General features: G+C 37.2%; 3 protein-coding genes across 3 annotated transcripts in view; 1 reads left to right on the top strand and 2 right to left on the bottom strand.

Moving 5' to 3' along the window:
* The window catches only part of LOC125241068 (pyruvate dehydrogenase phosphatase regulatory subunit, mitochondrial), a 49279-nt gene extending 45802 nt beyond the window's left edge, over positions 1 to 3477 (bottom strand). Inside the window, exon 1 of the mRNA XM_048149368.1 lies at positions 3104 to 3477. Within this exon, the coding sequence (XP_048005325.1) occupies positions 3104 to 3351 (248 nt within the window). The 5' untranslated portion in view covers positions 3352 to 3477. The remainder of the gene's footprint in view (positions 1 to 3103) is intronic.
* Positions 3478 to 4003: 526 nt separating this feature from the next.
* Positions 4004 to 8482, top strand: LOC125241613 (enkurin). Its single transcript, XM_048150173.1, has 5 exons — positions 4004 to 4146; positions 4994 to 5118; positions 5408 to 5570; positions 6307 to 6523; positions 7176 to 8482. The coding sequence occupies exons 1-5, from the start codon at positions 4061 to 4063 to the stop codon at positions 7341 to 7343; spliced, it is 759 nt and encodes a 252-aa protein (XP_048006130.1). The 5' UTR covers positions 4004 to 4060; the 3' UTR covers positions 7344 to 8482.
* Positions 8483 to 17853: 9371 nt separating this feature from the next.
* The window catches only part of LOC125241430, a 32500-nt gene continuing 31581 nt past the window's right edge, over positions 17854 to 18772 (bottom strand). The window contains exon 12 of the mRNA XM_048149921.1: positions 17854 to 18144. Within this exon, the coding sequence (XP_048005878.1) occupies positions 18096 to 18144 (49 nt within the window). The 3' untranslated portion in view covers positions 17854 to 18095. The remainder of the gene's footprint in view (positions 18145 to 18772) is intronic.

Below are 18772 nucleotides of genomic sequence, written 5' to 3'. Positions count from 1 at the left end.
AAAATGCAGCACTGCTATTGACATGCAACATATAAACTAGTAAAGTAAATAAAACAGTGCCATTATGAAACTACATCAACCAATTCTTGTTATTCAGTCCTGTCAGCCAGTGTTGTACAGCTAATGGTCAGTAATAACTAGAGCGCGGATGTCAGGTAGCGATTTAAATATTAATATGGATATGACTAGTGCAATTTTTTGAATACATGTCATGTGGTTTATAATAAGGTTTTACAATCTATTCCTTTATTTATTTTGCTTCTTTGGTTAAGCTTTTTATAATATGAATATAAAAGTAAAATACAAAAACACATACAAAACAATATAAAAAACATATAAACACATTATAAAAAACCTAACCTAGGGTGCCGCCAGCAGCGGGGCAGGGCCCAAGCTGCCGGTGGTTAGGGCTGCAGAGAGAGGAACCGTCGGACTATCCGCGCCGTGTCCAAGATCACCGCCTTCTGCATCTGGCCCTTGATCCAGCCACCTAGCGAGAGTCTCTTAAGATGTTGGTCGAGACTCTTCGCTATGAGACCGTTCGCTGAAACGACTATCGGAACAATGATCGTTGAATCAACATCCCACATGGCGCTTATCTCGTGAGCCAAGTCTAGGTACTTACTGGACTTGTCCTTCTCGGCTTTCACGAGATTCTCATCATGGGGGATGGTGATGTCAACGAGCACGGCCCGGCGTTGCGGTCGATCTATTATCACAATGTCAGGCTTATTGGCTACAATAGTCCTGTCAGTGATAATAGATCGATCCGAATAGAGCGTGGCACGACCATTTTCAAGAACTGGCGCAGGCAAGTACTTGTAGTACGGTACTTCGCGGTCCACAAGGCCGTATTGAAGAGCAAGTTGCTGGTGAATAATCCTGGCTACGAGATTATGTCTGTGCAGGTACTCGCCGTTAGCAAGATGAGAACAACCGGAAATGATATGCCTGAGTGACTCTCCGGGACGGCGGCATGCCCGACAAATGTCGACCGTACCGTCCTTCAGGATATATTTCCGGTAGTTGTTCGTCATCATAACTTCGTCCGCAATTGCACAGGCAAAACCCTCGGTTTCTCCGAAGAGGTCCCCGAATCGTAACCAGTTCACCGATGCGAGCAGGTCTACATCGGGTCCCGTGAGGGCCTTGTAGAACCGCCCGTGTAGCTGCTTGCTCTCCCATACCGCCTTGCGGTCCGCAGTACTTAGTACCACAGGTTTGCGCCAGTTCTCTTTCGCCAAGGAGAGCGGCGTGAGGTTTCCGTCAACTGCCACCACATCACGATGCATCCCACACTCGTTGTTAAGGAAGTAATTCCTGAGATTGTATACCTCACGGTTGTGGAGATCTTTGGCGTTTAGGAAGCCTCGACCTCCGCACTTCCGTGGGATGTACAATCTCATAACAGACGAGCGCGGGTGTAACATACGATTACATCTATTATTATTACATGGCACACCGCAAACACTTCACTGAATATATGATTAAATTAATGTTATTTTTGCAACAAACTACTTTTAAAGAAAAGTATTTTATTCTAAATAATAGAATTTGTATACAGGAAGCGAATTAGTTTCATTTTTCTATTACTGTGCAAAGCACAGAAGAAATATTAAAGAAGAAGAACTTAAATAAAACATGAAAAAAAAAATAGCAAAAACTTTTTTATTTATTAAAATTTGGCTGATATTCACAAAAGCATCCAAAAAGGGTTTTACTTTTATGTTTGCTTAATACATTTAGATCGCCTGATCGCTACCTGAAATCCGCTCTTTAGTAATAACACAGTATAAGACCAGTAGTAACACTTCTGACAATTACATCTTCTTACGCATCACATGTAAGCAGACCAGAATGAACGAGAATGAATCTTTCTCATCAGTCTCTATCTCACTTAATATTACAGGTGATCATGAAATTTTGTTTTTGTTTCTTCAAATGCCACAAATGTTGATTATCAAGTATTTTAATTGATCACTATCCCTTGTCTTTATAATAAACATGGAATGCCGGGGACTGTCAATGATTAAAAGCAAGGGCAAGCAGAGCCAAAGTAATAGTAAATAACTACAGTCATACCCCGCTTTACGCGACCCCGTATAGCGCGGATTCGCTATAACACCCTTTTTTTTTTGATGGATCTGAAGCAAAAAGCCACTCAGAAAATATTAGATTGTTTTTTAAATAAAAACAGCATTTTATTGTTGTTTTTTAAATGTAAATTGTTAAAGATTCTTTAAACAAGGGATGTGATGGTACCTTATTCAAGGGACCCCAATATACACAAAAACTGCTTTACACGATTTTCCCTGGAAGGCATCTCTCACGTTAAGCGGGGTATTACTGTAATTTCAATAAAAGGAGCAATAACTGTAAAAAAACGAAAACAAATGATCATGAAGTAATGACTGAGCTGAGCCTTGGTTGTTTTAGTAACCTTAGAAATTTCATAGTTCATAAAATAATTAAGTGAAATTTGAAAGTACTCTTACAAAACTTTGGCCATGTTATTAGTGACTATCAGTAAAGAATGAAATTATATAATTATTATTCACATCCCCAAAAATGAAATATTATTTAGTGTAAAAATATTTCAAGTTTATGCACTTTCATTTTTTTTACTTGCCATAAGTTTAAAATTGAATTTATTAGATAATAAAACCAACCCAATCAATACTAAAATTTGCAACCCACCTTCATATCCACAGGTGCTTAACATTTCTTTGTATTGATTCATCTATTTTCAATATGCACTTGCAATGTTGCACTGGCTGCAATCTCACATCAATCTGTCTAGAACATTGAAAGGAAGTCCCAGAAGGTGACAAGAGGCAAATTCCTTCACAATGCACTCGTTAATGTAATTGGCTCGCAGTACGCACCCAACTACTCGCGCGATGCACAACTGTCACACATACATACCTATCGAATTGGCACCAAAAAATCAATGAGCAATTATCATATCACCCATTTACGACACAATTGGCAGCACTACCTAACAAAGTATTCTAAACATCCAAAAACATTTTTTTTAAAGATAATTAAGGCTTAAGCACTAGTTTTTTACGTTACGAAAGTTAATTTATTCAAAAACGCTTACTTCTCTTTCTCGATAAGTATAGTCTTGTCGCCCCAGCCTCTTTTCGCCAGGTGGTACGCCACCGCCGCCCCCATCACGCCGCCGCCGCATATCACCACCTTCGCCTCCGACGGCAGCTTCTCCAAGCACCCATCCAGCTTCTCCTCATGATCCAAGGCATCTAAGCGACTCGAAAACTGACGGTGCCCCGCGCCGAATAGGCTTATACACCGCGAAACTTCGCGCCTGTGCACCCGTCTTATCAACATATTCACCGGTTATCACCTCAAAATTAAAATCAAAGCAGCTTGCCGGAAAAACTGCATTGGATATAACGTAAAATGTCTAAAAATAAGATGCAGGGAAGAATCAACACGAATAAAAAGACATTTTGTTTTGACAATTGGGTGGCCGTGTTGCCAGCCCAGATATTTCCCAGTCCAACCCTTGAGCCAATCACGATCTATTTGCGGGTGTGGAATGGCGCCAGCATTCAAATTAAATTGCATTGGACATGCGCGGTCCCATTTTCAGTGGAAACACAAAGAAATTGCATCGAATAATCTCTAGTTCCTATTTTTGCCACCCGCAAAACCTAAAACCATAAGATAATTAAAAGATATTCAAATATTGCGCCAGTCTTGCGTTCAGTTTTAAATATATTTAATAGTCATTAATTAAACGAGTCTTCTATTGTACAATATTTCGGTTTTCTCGCTATTAACCCTTCGAGCCCCAAGCATCTATATGTATTTACTTATATTTTACTGACATCATATGATGTCGCTGGGACTATAAATTTTGTCACACTTGTGTTCAGGATTATATTATAATACCCGTCAATAGTGCTTGATAGTACTTTGTACCAAAGAGCATTCGTTTCTATGGAAACTGATGGACAAAAGTGTTTGGCATTAGCCATTAGTATATTATTTACGTTAAATCTTATTCTATTTTTGCTATTTATTTTATAAAGGCATGTCGATAGTAGAAATCGTACACCACAACGAAGTTATTTACACCATTCTTGACAAACCCCCACCAGAACCACCTAAGACCCCCAGGTTTGTGAAATTCTTTACTACATGACCAACTTAGGGGAATTTTCTCGTTTTATTAAATTTTTGTACTATTTTTAATATAGGTAAACGCAATTATCTTTCTCTAATGATTAAACTTTGTTTACTTTCACCTAATGTTGTGTTAACAGGAGATAAAAGATGATGATCACGTGCCTAAGATAAAGTGACCGGTTTATCTAAAAGTCCACTATTTCCACTGGCACTGCTAATTCAAATAAAGGACCTTCTTGTCTGCCGTGAGAATCTCTTAGCTCTACGAGCATTTAAACAATATAATGGTCATACGTCGGCGTCGCATATATTACACGTCTGAGATCCTACCACACTGACATCGATACATTAATATTCACCTCTATCAAATATGTCTATTCTATTATCTAACATAGTGAATCATTTTTGGGACTGCGCATAGGTCTGTTGCGCTTTTGACTGTACCTTTTTATTTTTGTGATGTTGCATCCAGACACAATATTGTAGGAAAGCCAGAAATGGCATTACAAATATTCGTGGAATTCCTACACCCTTGGATGCATTGCATCCCAAGGTTACGTAACTCAAACTGTGCAAAATACCCGTTCTACACTTTTCGGTACCTAATGAGGAGGCATAATCAAAAAGGTTATGACAGATGGCGCCACCCTATTAGTCCATTGCACAGATAAAGAATTTCATACGGGAGAGTGAGAAGATGATATTTGTTTTCTCTCTCTCACCTATGAATGACAGTGACATGCCTAGACGCTTTCACAGGCGCCGCCTGGCGGGATAAAATGTCAGTATTGTCAGTGTGCCTTCTTATTAGAGACTATCTATGTTGAATGTTCACCAGATACCACTCTGAGCTGGAGAAACAGCTGAAGGCCCGAAAGATACCGCAACTGCGTCGGACGTTTGGGTACGCCGAGACGCCCGTCAACCCTCCTGACAAGTTCCTTAAGAAAGGGGAAGGATATAGTGAGCATTTAGCCTTGAGTAGATAAAATAAGACCACACATCTCTGAAATACTGTATTGCTTGTCTGTTTTACAGTAACTATATTATGGAGCTTAGAAATGTTGAATAATTTGTGAATGAATGTGAAAAAAACACCATATGTAGGTACGGTAAATAGTTATGCCTATTTGTTTTACAAGGATCTAAGTTGTTGTTTAACCTTCGGACCTTGTAACCCTAGCAAGAAGGTAAGAAAATTTAGTGTCTATAAAGAAAAACTTATTAAAAATTAAAACTTCCCTCTGTCCAGGTCAGCCCGTAAAGAAGACTGACCACAAATGCGTGAAGGGCGACTTGCCCCCCGTGCCGAGGCGACCGCCACCCGGGAAGGGTCCAGAGAAGCCAAAGGTCAATTTTAGGGTGCTCAACATTAAGAGAGCCATCAAGGTTAAGGGCAGACCTGTGGAGCCGAGGTACGATATTGCTGATCATTTGCATTTGATAAAACCCTTTAAAAATAGGTATGTTTTTATAACCTTGGGTGATGATTACGGCAGCGCGGTGGTTGAATTTGATTGAACTGCAGTCACAGATACGTCAGTTGACGTATTTGACGGCCTCATCATCCTCCTTGTGTTATCCCGACATTCGCTACGGCCCATGTCATGAAAGCATGGGGTCTACTTTGATAACTAATCCCACTTTTACGAAAGCGACTGCCATCTGACCTTCCAACCCGAAGGGTAACTATACATCTAAGCTTTATTGGGATTAGTCCGGTTTTCTCACTATGTTTTCCTTCACCGAAAAGCGACTGGCAAATATCAAATGACATTTCGTACCTAAGGTCCGAAAAACTCATTGGGCGGGCCGGACGAGCCGAGGTTTCAACCCGCGACCTCCGGATTGAAAGTAGCACGCTATTACCACTTAGCCGAATGGCACAAACGCTCACGAAACGAAACGCTCGTAGATATCTATCTCTATCGCTCGTGCGTATTGTCGCGACAGAGCCAGACTACCTTTCGCGGCGTTTCGTTTTCGTTTCGCGTCGCAGAAATGCCATTCGGCTACGGTGAGAGGCTGAGTCCCCATATAATGACTGGCTAATAAGAACTTAAGAAGAACAACTACACTACATTCAACTTTTCGCAACTTTCAATACCCAGTGCCCGCCTAACTGTTCGTCAAGTCGTACATCATTTTCAGACTAGTAGACACTCGCGACGGCCACATAAAGAAGATCAAGGGCTCCGGCGAAGTGCCAGAGTACTGTCTCCGTCCGGACTTCGGGCGTATGCCGGCGTACCTGCTGCGGCGGAACAGGAAGATCAAAAAGGAACTGGACGCCATACAGTACGCCGATGATCATAAGGAGAGCCTGTGCAAGCAGCTCGCTGATGAGGACAGGGAGAAACTGCTCAAGGTGAGACGAAAATGTTTAACTTCCTGACTTACTGTCTCTCAGAACCTCGTACTGTATCTGTTCGGTTACAGTTACGGCTCGCTAGTGAGTACCCGGCTTGAACTGTCGCCTGCGGTATTTCCGGACCGACGACCGTGAAACCTTCAATAAAGGAGCGTACACCCATCTTAAATGCCGGCAACGCACCTCAAACACTTCTGGTGTTTCGGGTGTCCCTGGGCGGCAATGTATCTTGTCTGCTCGTTTGCCTCCTATCCCATAAAAAAATATTGAGGGACATATTTCCGGAGTATGAGCGATGTTAGAGCACTAACATAGAATTTAAGAACATCAATCTCATATCCTGGATGCTTCGCGGGGTTTTGGTCCCTACGCGCAACTAGGCCTACGGCAGCCTTTGCATTTAGACACTATTAGGCCTGATTTAGACGGCGTACGAACTTGCTTACGATTTTAGTTAAGTACATTGCGGGCTGTTGAGCGAACATACAATTTTGCACAGCCATCAAATACCGCAATGTATAATAAAACTCGTATGCGAGTTCTCGTCGTACCGTCTAAATGTGCCCTTATTATGTAAACCTTACCTACAGCCGGGTCTCCGATACATCCTATCCTACCCCCTTTTTAAGTCTGATAATAATCATTCCAGGACCTCAAAACAAAATGGCAGCTAAAGCAGAAGGCGTTCCTCCAGCTACCGATGCTCACGGACACGGTACCCAAGATCCTGAAAAAGGTTAAGATGGAGCAGGAGCTCCGGCAACTCGAGAAGGACATACAGCTCGTAGAGTCCAACCCATATATTTATGTTTATTGAGTTGTACGGAATACCTACCCGGAAGTGAATCTCGTTGACCGCTGAACGCTACGCCTATGAAGGTCTATAGATGGTCAACTAAATCTTGGCACTAAAAATGGCGCGAAATTAAACTTTCGTTCCCTACATTTTCAATCAATTTTGAAGTGTTAGGTATTTGGCTCGTCGATGATTCCGCCAACGTCAATGTTTAAGGCACGCGTTTATGAAGACATGGCCGGAGAGCCCTACATTTTTTAAATTGGCCGCCTTTTTTAAGTGCCAAGATTTGGTTGACGTCTAAGATACGATATTATGATCAGTGATCGGAACTATGGGAGTAAAACTTTAACAAATCTTGCTAAGTAGACATTTTTAGAGTACTTACAGCCATGAAAATATTAATATATCCTTGTAGTAATGTATAATATAAGAAATCTTGGATTCAGGTATAGAATCATATTTAACACTGATCTGAAAATAATAATCTTGGTTTTATTTTAAATTTATGTCAGCTCTAACGTTTTGTTAATGTTTTATTCCCATAGTTCCGATCACTGATTATGATGTAGCCGTGCGCTGCAGTTGACGTCTTTGGCGGTCGATAGATTATCTATTTTTTTTTCTTACGTCGGCATATGTCCTTGATAAACGGAAATTCTACGATTTTTAAATTGTCCATATCGTGGTCCGTTTTGTGGAACTGTTTATTTGGCAAATTTATTGCTTCTCATCATAAATTACACGATGTAATATTAGGTACATAACTTAAGTAACGCCGCGATGTTTATGATTATGACGTATTATGACGTACATAGGTACAGTCAACCAATTTGAATCCTAGGCCACTGTTAGAACCCTTTCACAGTAAAAGTCAAACTGACTTCTATAGCAAATAAAGCATGGTGCACGGTGTCAATGCGACAGGGTTCTAGAGTGGCCCAGGATTTAAATTGGTTGACTGTACATAGACGTCATGGCGTGAGATGCGCGACTTAGCGGTCAAAAGGTAAAAACAGGCAATCCAAACGATAACTTATGTCCTCTTGATACTCATATTAATATTAAAGAAACTGTTTGTAGTACTATTATTATGGATCGATATTGTGAACTGATCAATGTGTGTGTATGAGTGTGAAATAAAACCGTGTGAGATATAAGTATGTTTCATTTTTTGAATTTCATCACGCGTTTTGAGTTTCTAATATAAAATGTTAAATTTGTCAAGTATGTCAGCAAACTTTGTTTTTAAAAGTGTAATACTTCGAAATTAATGTAAAAAAAAACCTTACCAAAGTCTCCAGCGACTTACGCATGCACCTCGCTCGCGCCATACCATCATCCTACAACTACTAGCAAAAACGATTCTTGATGAAGGGATATTGTGGGGGGAGTTTCATTATACAATGGAAACAAGGTGCACCGGGTCAATTTCGACTGGGAAGGATTTTGATTAGTTGAAATTGTCCCCCAGTCGTAATTGTCCCAGTGCACCTTACTGTAATATACAAACATAAACATTAGGACAAACCAACAACTTTATTTCGACAAATCATTTACATTTTCACAAAAATATGGAATGTTGAATTGCACCTACATCTCTAGGTATAGCTTATACTAATTGACTAAATTCGCGACTAGTCCGAGCTGCACTCGGGATATGTCCTTTCCAAGCTGGGCCAAAATATCAGAGGTCTACTAAAAATTCTAAAATAACTTTAAGTACATATTATATATTTAAAATATTTTAAGCGGGTTACTCGCGCATAATCTATTGCCCGCCACGTCAAAAAGGTAATATTAGCGTGCCACCATCGCCTAGCGACAAACTGCACGCAAACTATCAACGTTGTCTTGTCAAGTGAAGGCGTGTTTTTGAATTTTCCGACTTGATATAAAGTCGTGGCGTTTGGGGCACGAAATGTTCTGACTTCATGTCAAGTAAATGGCGATGGCGGTGAAAAGGTTAAGCGTGTCTTCACGAAATAACACTTGAACTTATCAGTGTTATTTCATGATTTCTTGTAACTCTGATATTTCAGAACCTAGCGTTGAGAAAATATTTTTATTATATATTTAAATAATACTTTACGGGACGGAAAGGCGGCGCTCTGCGATAGATGTTAATATTTGCAATATGTTTTTTTTTATTTTATATTGTTTTGCTAGTATGATTATTGGCTTTTTAAACATTTTGTGCAAACAACAATTTCTATTTCAGTTTTTTTTATTTTGATGAAATTTTAATAAAATAGCCCTTACAAGATGTTTGTACAAAATGCCAAATTCCTTGAACCAAGTACCGCCTTTTTCCATACTGATACCTACTTTATAAACTTATAAATAATCACAGGATATATGAAGGGTTAACTCCGTACATATTTATATTACTATTAATAAATAAAATAATAGTAGCGATAGCTTTTCTAATCTGATTACGGAATCCAAAGCGTGAACAGGTTCCTAGATAGATAATTAGATACCTTCTATAATTTTACTTAGGTACCTAAATTATATTTTTTATGAGATGAGAATGATGGAGATAGACATATATTTTTGCAAGAGGAAAAATTAGCGGCATGAATATTATTTACATGAATAAACCATTTCTGGGCACAAACAGCCAGTTATTTGAGTTAGTATTATGCAGGAGTGTCCCTTCTATACACTATAATTATTATTTATCATTATTTATATTAATACTTATTAAAAAACCTAATTCACGTACGAGAGAATGTCTTAATGGTTTCTGCATTATAGAAATGACAGGTCTATTAACTTAATATAATTTTGCGACAAAATTCTAACTGGGACTGTGTCTGGACAACACCTTATAAAAGTTACATACATATTCTAATTACCACCAAGCATTATGTTAACCGTAGTTATTGTATAAAAATAAATAGGATTATATTTTAGCAGATTCGATGGGATGGAGGGATAATTTGCCCCTGACGTTAAGAACACAGAAATGTACCCTTTGACTTTTTAAATACGATTCATACGCGTATACATGTACATAAGTACATAGACGTCAAGTAACGGCTAAATTATATAATAATAAATAACTAGCTGGACAGTGGGTTGTATGTTATATCACTCATATCATATGCCTTCTGTGTGTTTAACACATGAAGCCTGACCAGAAGTATATGATTCCTGTCACGAATGCGGTATAGTATGAACAAAATAGTTCTAATGAAATTCCGCAACATGCACTAAAATAAATTTGCCTTGTGGTTTTAACAAATTCGACCTACTGCGCCACCAAACAAAACAAAAGTTATTTATTTTAGTAAACGGAACAAATCACAATATTGATGATGCAAGTCAAATTTGTACGAACAACAAGGTCAAACTTAGATAAAGATATTTGATTGAATCAGCCAAACATTTATGTTTAAAACAATATGTGACATGTTGCTTTTATAAAATCGACTTGTCGATTCAAATAAAATAAAACTTGTAGAATGTACACTAATTATCAAAATCAAACTTGTAGTTTCAACCGAAGAGCGCGCTAATTTAACCAAAAAAATAGTTGAACGAACATGAAATCTAGTTGTTTTTTCTCTCAGTGTGCGCGTAGTTAGTCGTTTATTTCTGGCCAGGCTTTAAATATGATCAAAGACGCTGCTAACTTTTTATTACGAAACTGTGCTCTTGTAACGTATGGGGGTAAAAAGCATCTAGCTACCACCTTTCAATTGAGCTATACATTTTTAACAGCATTGAAATATCTAGTAACTATTAAAACGGGTCTAGATCAGTTAATTTAATAGTATTACTTAGCAAAATATATCCTTTCGGCACTGCTTTGAAAAAGGGGGCTAGACTAAATTTAATGCTTATAGCTAAGACGGGATTTTCTAAATAGTATGGATTTAGACAAGTATAACAGTGGCTTTCAATAAAACATTAGCCTCTATAGTTAGCTCAGTCGGTTGATAAAATAGTCACCGACGCAGAAGTTTTTAAGGTTTAGGTAGTACTTGGACTAAATTTATTTTAATTACATTTTTTACTTAACGTAATACTAAAATCTCTCACTAGTCAACTTTATCCAGTTAACATTTTACTTACGACTCAGTTATTAATCATTTTACACCGACTCGTCAACCTAAACCTTGTCGGAGTCGAAACGCATAATAGTCACTCGCGTCATTTGTCGTCCTTGGCAAGAAAAGGAAAACCTCATCGAGCCACTGTTATACGGCGGTTAATCTATCGGACAAGTGCATTTTATTCTAGATATAATTACAGTCTAAGTGCAGCGGAAGAACGGACACAACGAATCGGTATTTCAACTATAGTACGCCCGATTAACTGACAGGTAAAAATAATACGAAATAATTGTCCGAAAAAATCATTAACGAGGCTTTCTTTAAAACTATAAATATAAATTGCAAACAAATTAAACGATCAGCGTATCTATTAGGAAATAATAACAAAATCGAGCGTACTGCAGTTTTTATTTGGCAACTGTTATCAAGATAAATTGAAAATGGCTGCTACGCGAGCATGGCATGGATACTAATATAATATTCTAGATGTATATTATGATTATAGAATATAATTATCAACCTCTGAAGTACGCTGCGCGTCTTAATTAAACCTTGAATATGCAAGAAGGACGTACGTTGATATCATACTGTACCCGCGTACGTCAGTTGACGTCTTAGGGTCGGTTGCACCTGCACCAAATCGTCTGTAATCTGTAACCGAAATTTGGGCCAGCAAATTATTTTTTAACCCTCGACAAAAACGACGGGGTGTTATAAGTTTGACGTGTCTGTCTGTTTGTCTGTCTGTCTGCCGAACGGATGAACCGATTTAGATTTAGTTTTTTTCGTCTGAAAGCTGAGTTAGTCGGGAGTGTTCTTAGCCATGTTTCATGAAAATCGGTCCACTATGTCGCGGTCGGGGGTTTTTTGAAAATTTTAATTTTGTGGTTAGGTTATGTGATATTTTCATTTCTGCTGTGTACAACGTTTCTGACATGTGACTGCCGTGTCTGTTATCTCTGGTTGATGCAACTGGCCTTTACACAATAGGTTAAAGAGCTTTAAATATTATGTTGCACGAGTTATGCTCGCGTAGCGTGTTATTTACTAAATATCTATCTGACTAGTACATTACTATTCATAAAGACAACTTATCTGAACAAAGGCATAAAGAAAATAGTTTAACCTTTTCGCCGGCACGTCAAAAAAGTAATAGCGCCACCATCGCCTAGCGACAAATTGCACGTAAACAACTTTGTCTTGTCAACTGAAGGTGTGTTAGCTTAGAATTTTCCGACTTGATATCAAGTCGTGGCGTGTGGGGGCACGAAATGTTCGGACTTCATATCAAGTCGATGGCGGCGAAAGTGTTCAGCAGTAACGGAGACTAAAGTCATTAGAACACTTTGAATACCTTGCCTATGGTGATCAGCGCGTCTTTTATAACTTTTTAGGAATAACAGATTGTGAAACACAGCGGGTACCTTATGGCGGTGAAAAGGTTAAAAAATAGAGTGTAGCTGAGCTCTAATAGTGTATTTTTAAACGTCTATTGATTCGGATAAGTGTACTGGTTGACTAAAAGAATCTTTAACTTGACATTATTATAATATAACACGTAATTATAGTAATACTTACATAAATACAAATTCCAAAAAATATAACCCAACCCCGAATTTAGTGGGCAGGTCTTTTGATTATGTCATTTGATAGTATCTCTCTATGTTTCGCAGAAATTCGAATGTGGCTGACTTTAGTGTTTTGTGTGTCTTTAGTTGTGTTTTTTCTACATCGGCCAGTAAAAAAAGAAATCCCATATAATAGGCTAGTTTCCGACTAGTCAAATCAGCTTATTTTTAAGAACTCAAAACGATTTACTAACATGGAATTACTATGAAACACTTCATCGTCATTTACTTCATATCTTTCTATTAAGTTTAAACATAACTACTGTCCATATTTTGCTGGTGGGCGGTGCTTTATTTCGTGCACTGCATAAAATATTTTACAATATTTTAAGTAGGTACAGGAAACTAGCCTATTGTCGGCCAACGCCACACCTCGGACACTGGCGATCAAATATATGAAAGAGGCGCGTTTCTAGCACACAGTCTAAGCTTGTGTACGCGTACTATGCTTGTATGAGTGAAATATGACAGGTTGAATGTTCGCATTTTTAACAGGTGGTAACTGTGAGGGGGAGGGTGGCACTTTCAGCGGGGAGCGGGAGTGGCCGTACTGTACGATAGCACTCTTTATTATACTGTGCCAACGCTGAGCCGCGGTCAATAAACATGTAATGTAATGTGATTGTCTTATTTACTGGCCAAGGTGTGTATCCTATTTTTCTGTTCGACAGAGCTGATTTGACGAAATTTGACGCTGACTACATTGGCCTGTAGCTTCGAGCGTCATCTGATGTCTTTGATGGTCAACAGGTTAAATATGTTAAGTACTAAAATCAGCCACTGTGTTCACAAGTAGGTAATTTACACAAAAAAGTTGATCATAAGGGTCACCCCACATTAGTGTCATTTGAGCGTTGACGTCTATTTAGCGCTTCGGAAAATGGTACCACAGAGCGGGGTACGTAATAGCCAAATACATACACGCTTACGATAATTTGACGACCGGTCTGGCGTAGCCGGGTTCGAATCCCGGTAAGGGCATTTATTTGTGTGACGAGCACAGATATTTATTCCCGAGTCATGGATGTTTTCTATGTACATATATAAGTACTTATATATTATACACGGTGTTTCCGGTATCACTCAAAACCTCAGACACCCCAACTGATTTTTATTTTTTTAAACTCATCTAGAGTATTCATCTTTTAATCTGATCGTTACTTTTTTTTTAATTGAATTTTTAATTTTCTGTTCAGCTCTACTTGACTTTTAGCTCTACACTCAATAAAGTAATTGCTAACTACCATCATAAACCATAACACTATTTATTTGTGTACGTTACTGCAACGACATAAGGTTTACCAATAGACAGCTAAGATGTCACTGTAAAACACTTTAAAGCTTTGTCACAGTAAACTTCAAATTGGACAGGTAATCGCAGTAAGCAAATAAACTCAATATTCAAAATGACAAGGTTGTAATTAGGTACGAGTTCAATTTGTTATGACTTATGATAAACATTAAAATTAAACTGACAAACAACGTCAAACTAGTAGCGGAAAAAATAATAGTCCAAGTAACCGGCCAGTATTAATACCCCTAAATACTGAAAAAAGGTAAACAACCTCTTAGCAATGCGATATACACAATGTTGTATTACGAGTACAATAGAAGGGGCACGTAAAAAATAATTAATAATACTAATTTAAATAAAAATATTACCCCCATCAAGATATAGCTCAATCGATTCTACTCTCGATTCTGAACAAACTGTTTTCAGGTTTTTAGTGTTAAGTGAAACACGGTGTATATATCGTTGTCTGAGTACCAGCAACACAAGCCTTCTTGAGCTTACCGTGGAACTCAGTCAATCTGTGTAAGAATGTCCTATAATTATTTATTTATAATATCGTTATCGTAGCTATCTCTATCGCTCTTCGATCGGCGTCTACCGTCAACGATTGTCATTTCGGCAGAACATAGAGATGTCAAGACGCTGACCCTCGGGAGACGCCAGTGTGGAGTGCCTCTTTGAAAACATAATTGAATAAATGTCACCTAGGGCCCATTTCTCAAAACTGAAAGCTACAAAATTACAAGCGGAAGTCTCTTTCCAACTTGTCATATTAGACATTGACAACCACTTGAAACTTGTAGCTTCGAGAAATGGGCCCCTAGTCGTTGAGGTGATATGTTCACCGTATTAAATTAGTATTGCAATGGAATGATAACAATATACAAGCTACATTACAAAAACAAATAATAAATAAATTAAATATTGCACGAGAATCTTTTAAAGGAATATGGTCTTTTCACAAACCCAAATTACTATAATAAATGCTGATTACAGTTGATATAATATAACTATTTCGAAATATTAATTTTTATTATTAAAAAAATTTTAATAATTTTAAAATCTAATTCAGTAATAGATAAATTTATTATTTCAAAATAGTTAAAGAACTAAAATACATACACGGTGCTCGTGAGCACTGCGAGAGATTTTAACAGCATATTCCTGATCCCATTTTAAGACTAAAATGTCGTATTATACTTTTCTGAATTTCGCCTAGTTTCAGAGTTATTACCAACTGAAAAAAAAAGCTTACCAACCGGTGATGTCATTATGGAGAATAGTCTCACTATCCATATTGATAGATGTCAAAAAGTAAAAAAAAAACCTTTCAAAAATGAGATTTTCAGAAAAAAACGTCCACACTTATTTTACATACTAGTTTTACGAATGAAATTAACTTTGAATGCAGCATTAAATGTAAAATTAAAAAAAAAAGTTAAAAAACTTTTATTGCCAAAATTTCCTCATCTGTTTAAAAAAAAAGTCTTTCTTATGGCCTTAGAAATGCGTGGTTAAAATCTCTCGCATACTCATGAGCACCGTGTATGCTTATGACATTGAACAGTTTTGACATATTATATTGAAGAAAGTTTTTTTTACATTACGTGCCTAATTCTTAATCTATTTCCCTGACTTAATAAAAAAATTAAACTATTGAGATCTATTACAGGTCACATATTTATCTACAAAGATATTGTTTTACCCAGATGGGTAACAAAAATAGTATAACATGTACTAATAACTAAACAATAAGGTATATCATATCATACCTGGACATTGCTTATTATAATACTTTCCGATTTTATGCAACACTGTAACAAAAAAGAGATGTAATGAGAAATTATACAATGGATAAGTACATTGTGTATTAAGGGCGGAAAGTGAAGGATTACGAACGAGAGGCTGTTTGAATTTGAGAGGTTTTAATAACTCGAGTTTGTAGTCCTTCAGCCGCCCGTGATAAACACAATGTTTTTCATCACACTCGCGAAGTAATAACCAAATTTAAAACTAAATGTACTGTAATACCTACGCTGACATTTCGAACATTTGTCCGCCATCTTGTAATTTTTGACAGGTCGTTGAAGGTCTTAGTCTTAAACAAAGGATACTATAGACTAGACAGCCAAATAATAATACCACTACCGAACGAGATGGTCACATACAAATTATAATAAGAGTGACAGAGAGCAAAATGTTATTTTTTGTCTTTGTCATAGTTTCACTTTTCCGCCGCTGCCACAAACGAGTTTGTGGCAAACAATAAGGACGTGGCTTGTCAAGCTTATTATCCGCCCACATTACGTAGGTTGTGTAACTGTCAGCCATTTTTTAAAGTGATTCTTAAATTCGCTCCATTATTCTATATCTGTCCCTTACGGGTGTACCCTTGCGTCAAGTCTATAGTATCCTTCATCTGAGGTCTTAGTGCAGTAAGATAGCTCATTGCGTATCAGTATGCAGGCATGTAATAACACCGTTTACGAGCGAGTGTGATGAAAATATATTACAACTTTGCCCATTTGTTTCAACTTTCCACAGATCACATTTCTATGTTTTGTAAAATTACTTTATTTAAATATCAAAAAGAAGGCTTCATAAATATCTGACACGCTCTTATGGCTTTAAAAATAATATTGCGTCAGATATTTTTGCGTCATTATTTTTGTGCGATGTCATGCCGGTGACCATGCCATTTTATATACATATATTTACATACTATTATTTCGCGAAGGATTTTTTTAGATACAGTCACGAGCTTTAATTTGTGACCCATTTCCGTTAAACGTTGTTAGAACATTCATAATGCAGTAAGGTCGAAACTTTAGTGCATCATAAAATGTCATATCTAATCGACTCTTGAAATGACAACCTCTTTGCAAAAAGCTATCATTACGGTTTTCGACATATTTCCTGTCAGTGTCAGTCAAGAAAATAGTTTAATGTGAAGGACGAACGTAAGGTTGTCGAAGTCGATAGTAAACATTATGGAATTGACAGCGTTAAAATACTAGCTCTAAATAGCGAAAGTTTGCTACACGATATTCAACCTTGGGTGGGTCCCAAATTAAAGCTCGTGACTGTACATACATATTTTCATCACAAACAGAATCCACAATCCGCAACTGGGCTAACTATATATTTTGATTTAACGTGTAACAAATGTTTTATTATAACACGATTGATAAACATTAAAAAAAAAACAGTCTAACAAAAGAAAATATAAAAAAACCACGTACAGTCAACCAATTAGAATCCTAGGCCACACTACATGTTTTTTTTTTGTTTTCCGTTAAATTCGACACGCAGTTAGGTTCATCATCAGGAACCATCCTGTATATCGCTTTTTGTAAATTCGAAAAAAATAAAAAATTTTATCGTTTCCATACAAGTACCTAAGTGCATTAATTAGTGTGAGAGGACCTTAATCATAACATTAAAGTCATTGTCAAGTGTTTGACGGCATATGTCAAAACAAATAACATTAGGAAGTGGCTAATGCCACACACGTGTTCAGTAATTAAATTATTTTTTTTAATAATTCGAAAACCGTAAGAATTAAGAGGCGAGTTTCTTAGAGAAATTGTTTGTATTTGAACTAAAAAATCTTCCCTTAAAATTAACGGAATTCAATAAAAACAGGGTGCAGGGGAACCTTGACATTGACACCGTGCATTATTGGCCATAGAAGTCACTTTTGACGTTGACTGTGAAAGAGTTCTACAGTGGCCTAGGATTCAAATTGGTTGACTGTACACAAACTACCTACTGCAGTAGCGCAAGTCTAAGGCGATGGGAAGTGTTCAGGCCATAACATTCTTATGAATGGGTCGCTAAAAAACAAAAAAAAAATATATTAATGAAGTGTGAATGCAAACTTAAAATAACTAATGCATAAATGAAAAAAAGAAATAAATGAACTAAACAACATGTACCAACAATGTTTATGTATCACATCGCATATTTCGCTCGATACACATTATACTTAGCGTAATGAGAAATTTAATTACTAGGAATGCAATTCTAACTAAAAAAATCAAGTCAAGCAAATAAAGATGAAAGTGCCTATAAAGTGGATGTTCGCCTGTACACCAAGGCGCACAAAATATATTCTCGACAATTGACAACATTTCATATTTTTGAGTACTACTTTTTATTGTTTGGTTTGAAAGAACTCAATATTAAAAGGTACACGTATTTTTTTTTATTTTCCAAAAAGTGCTATTTTAATGCGAAAATCCCTTTTTATTACTACTTCGAGCAGGTAGAGCGTAAGTTATAAACGTCAAGAATCAACTAAATGACGTCACATGTGTTGTTTCATACACCTAAGAAAACGACAAAATCATTCCTAAAAAAAAGTATTAACAGCCAGCTTAATCAGTCCGGTATGTCTGACTGTCAACTGTCACTGTTAACCAATAGTGAATGACTACGAGCCATAGATTAAGCCATGAAATT

Source organism: Leguminivora glycinivorella, chromosome Z, assembly GCF_023078275.1.
Source record: "Leguminivora glycinivorella isolate SPB_JAAS2020 chromosome Z, LegGlyc_1.1, whole genome shotgun sequence".
NCBI classification, from domain to species: Eukaryota; Metazoa; Arthropoda; class Insecta; order Lepidoptera; family Tortricidae; genus Leguminivora; species Leguminivora glycinivorella.
This window is presented reverse-complemented; position numbering and strand designations above follow the sequence as displayed.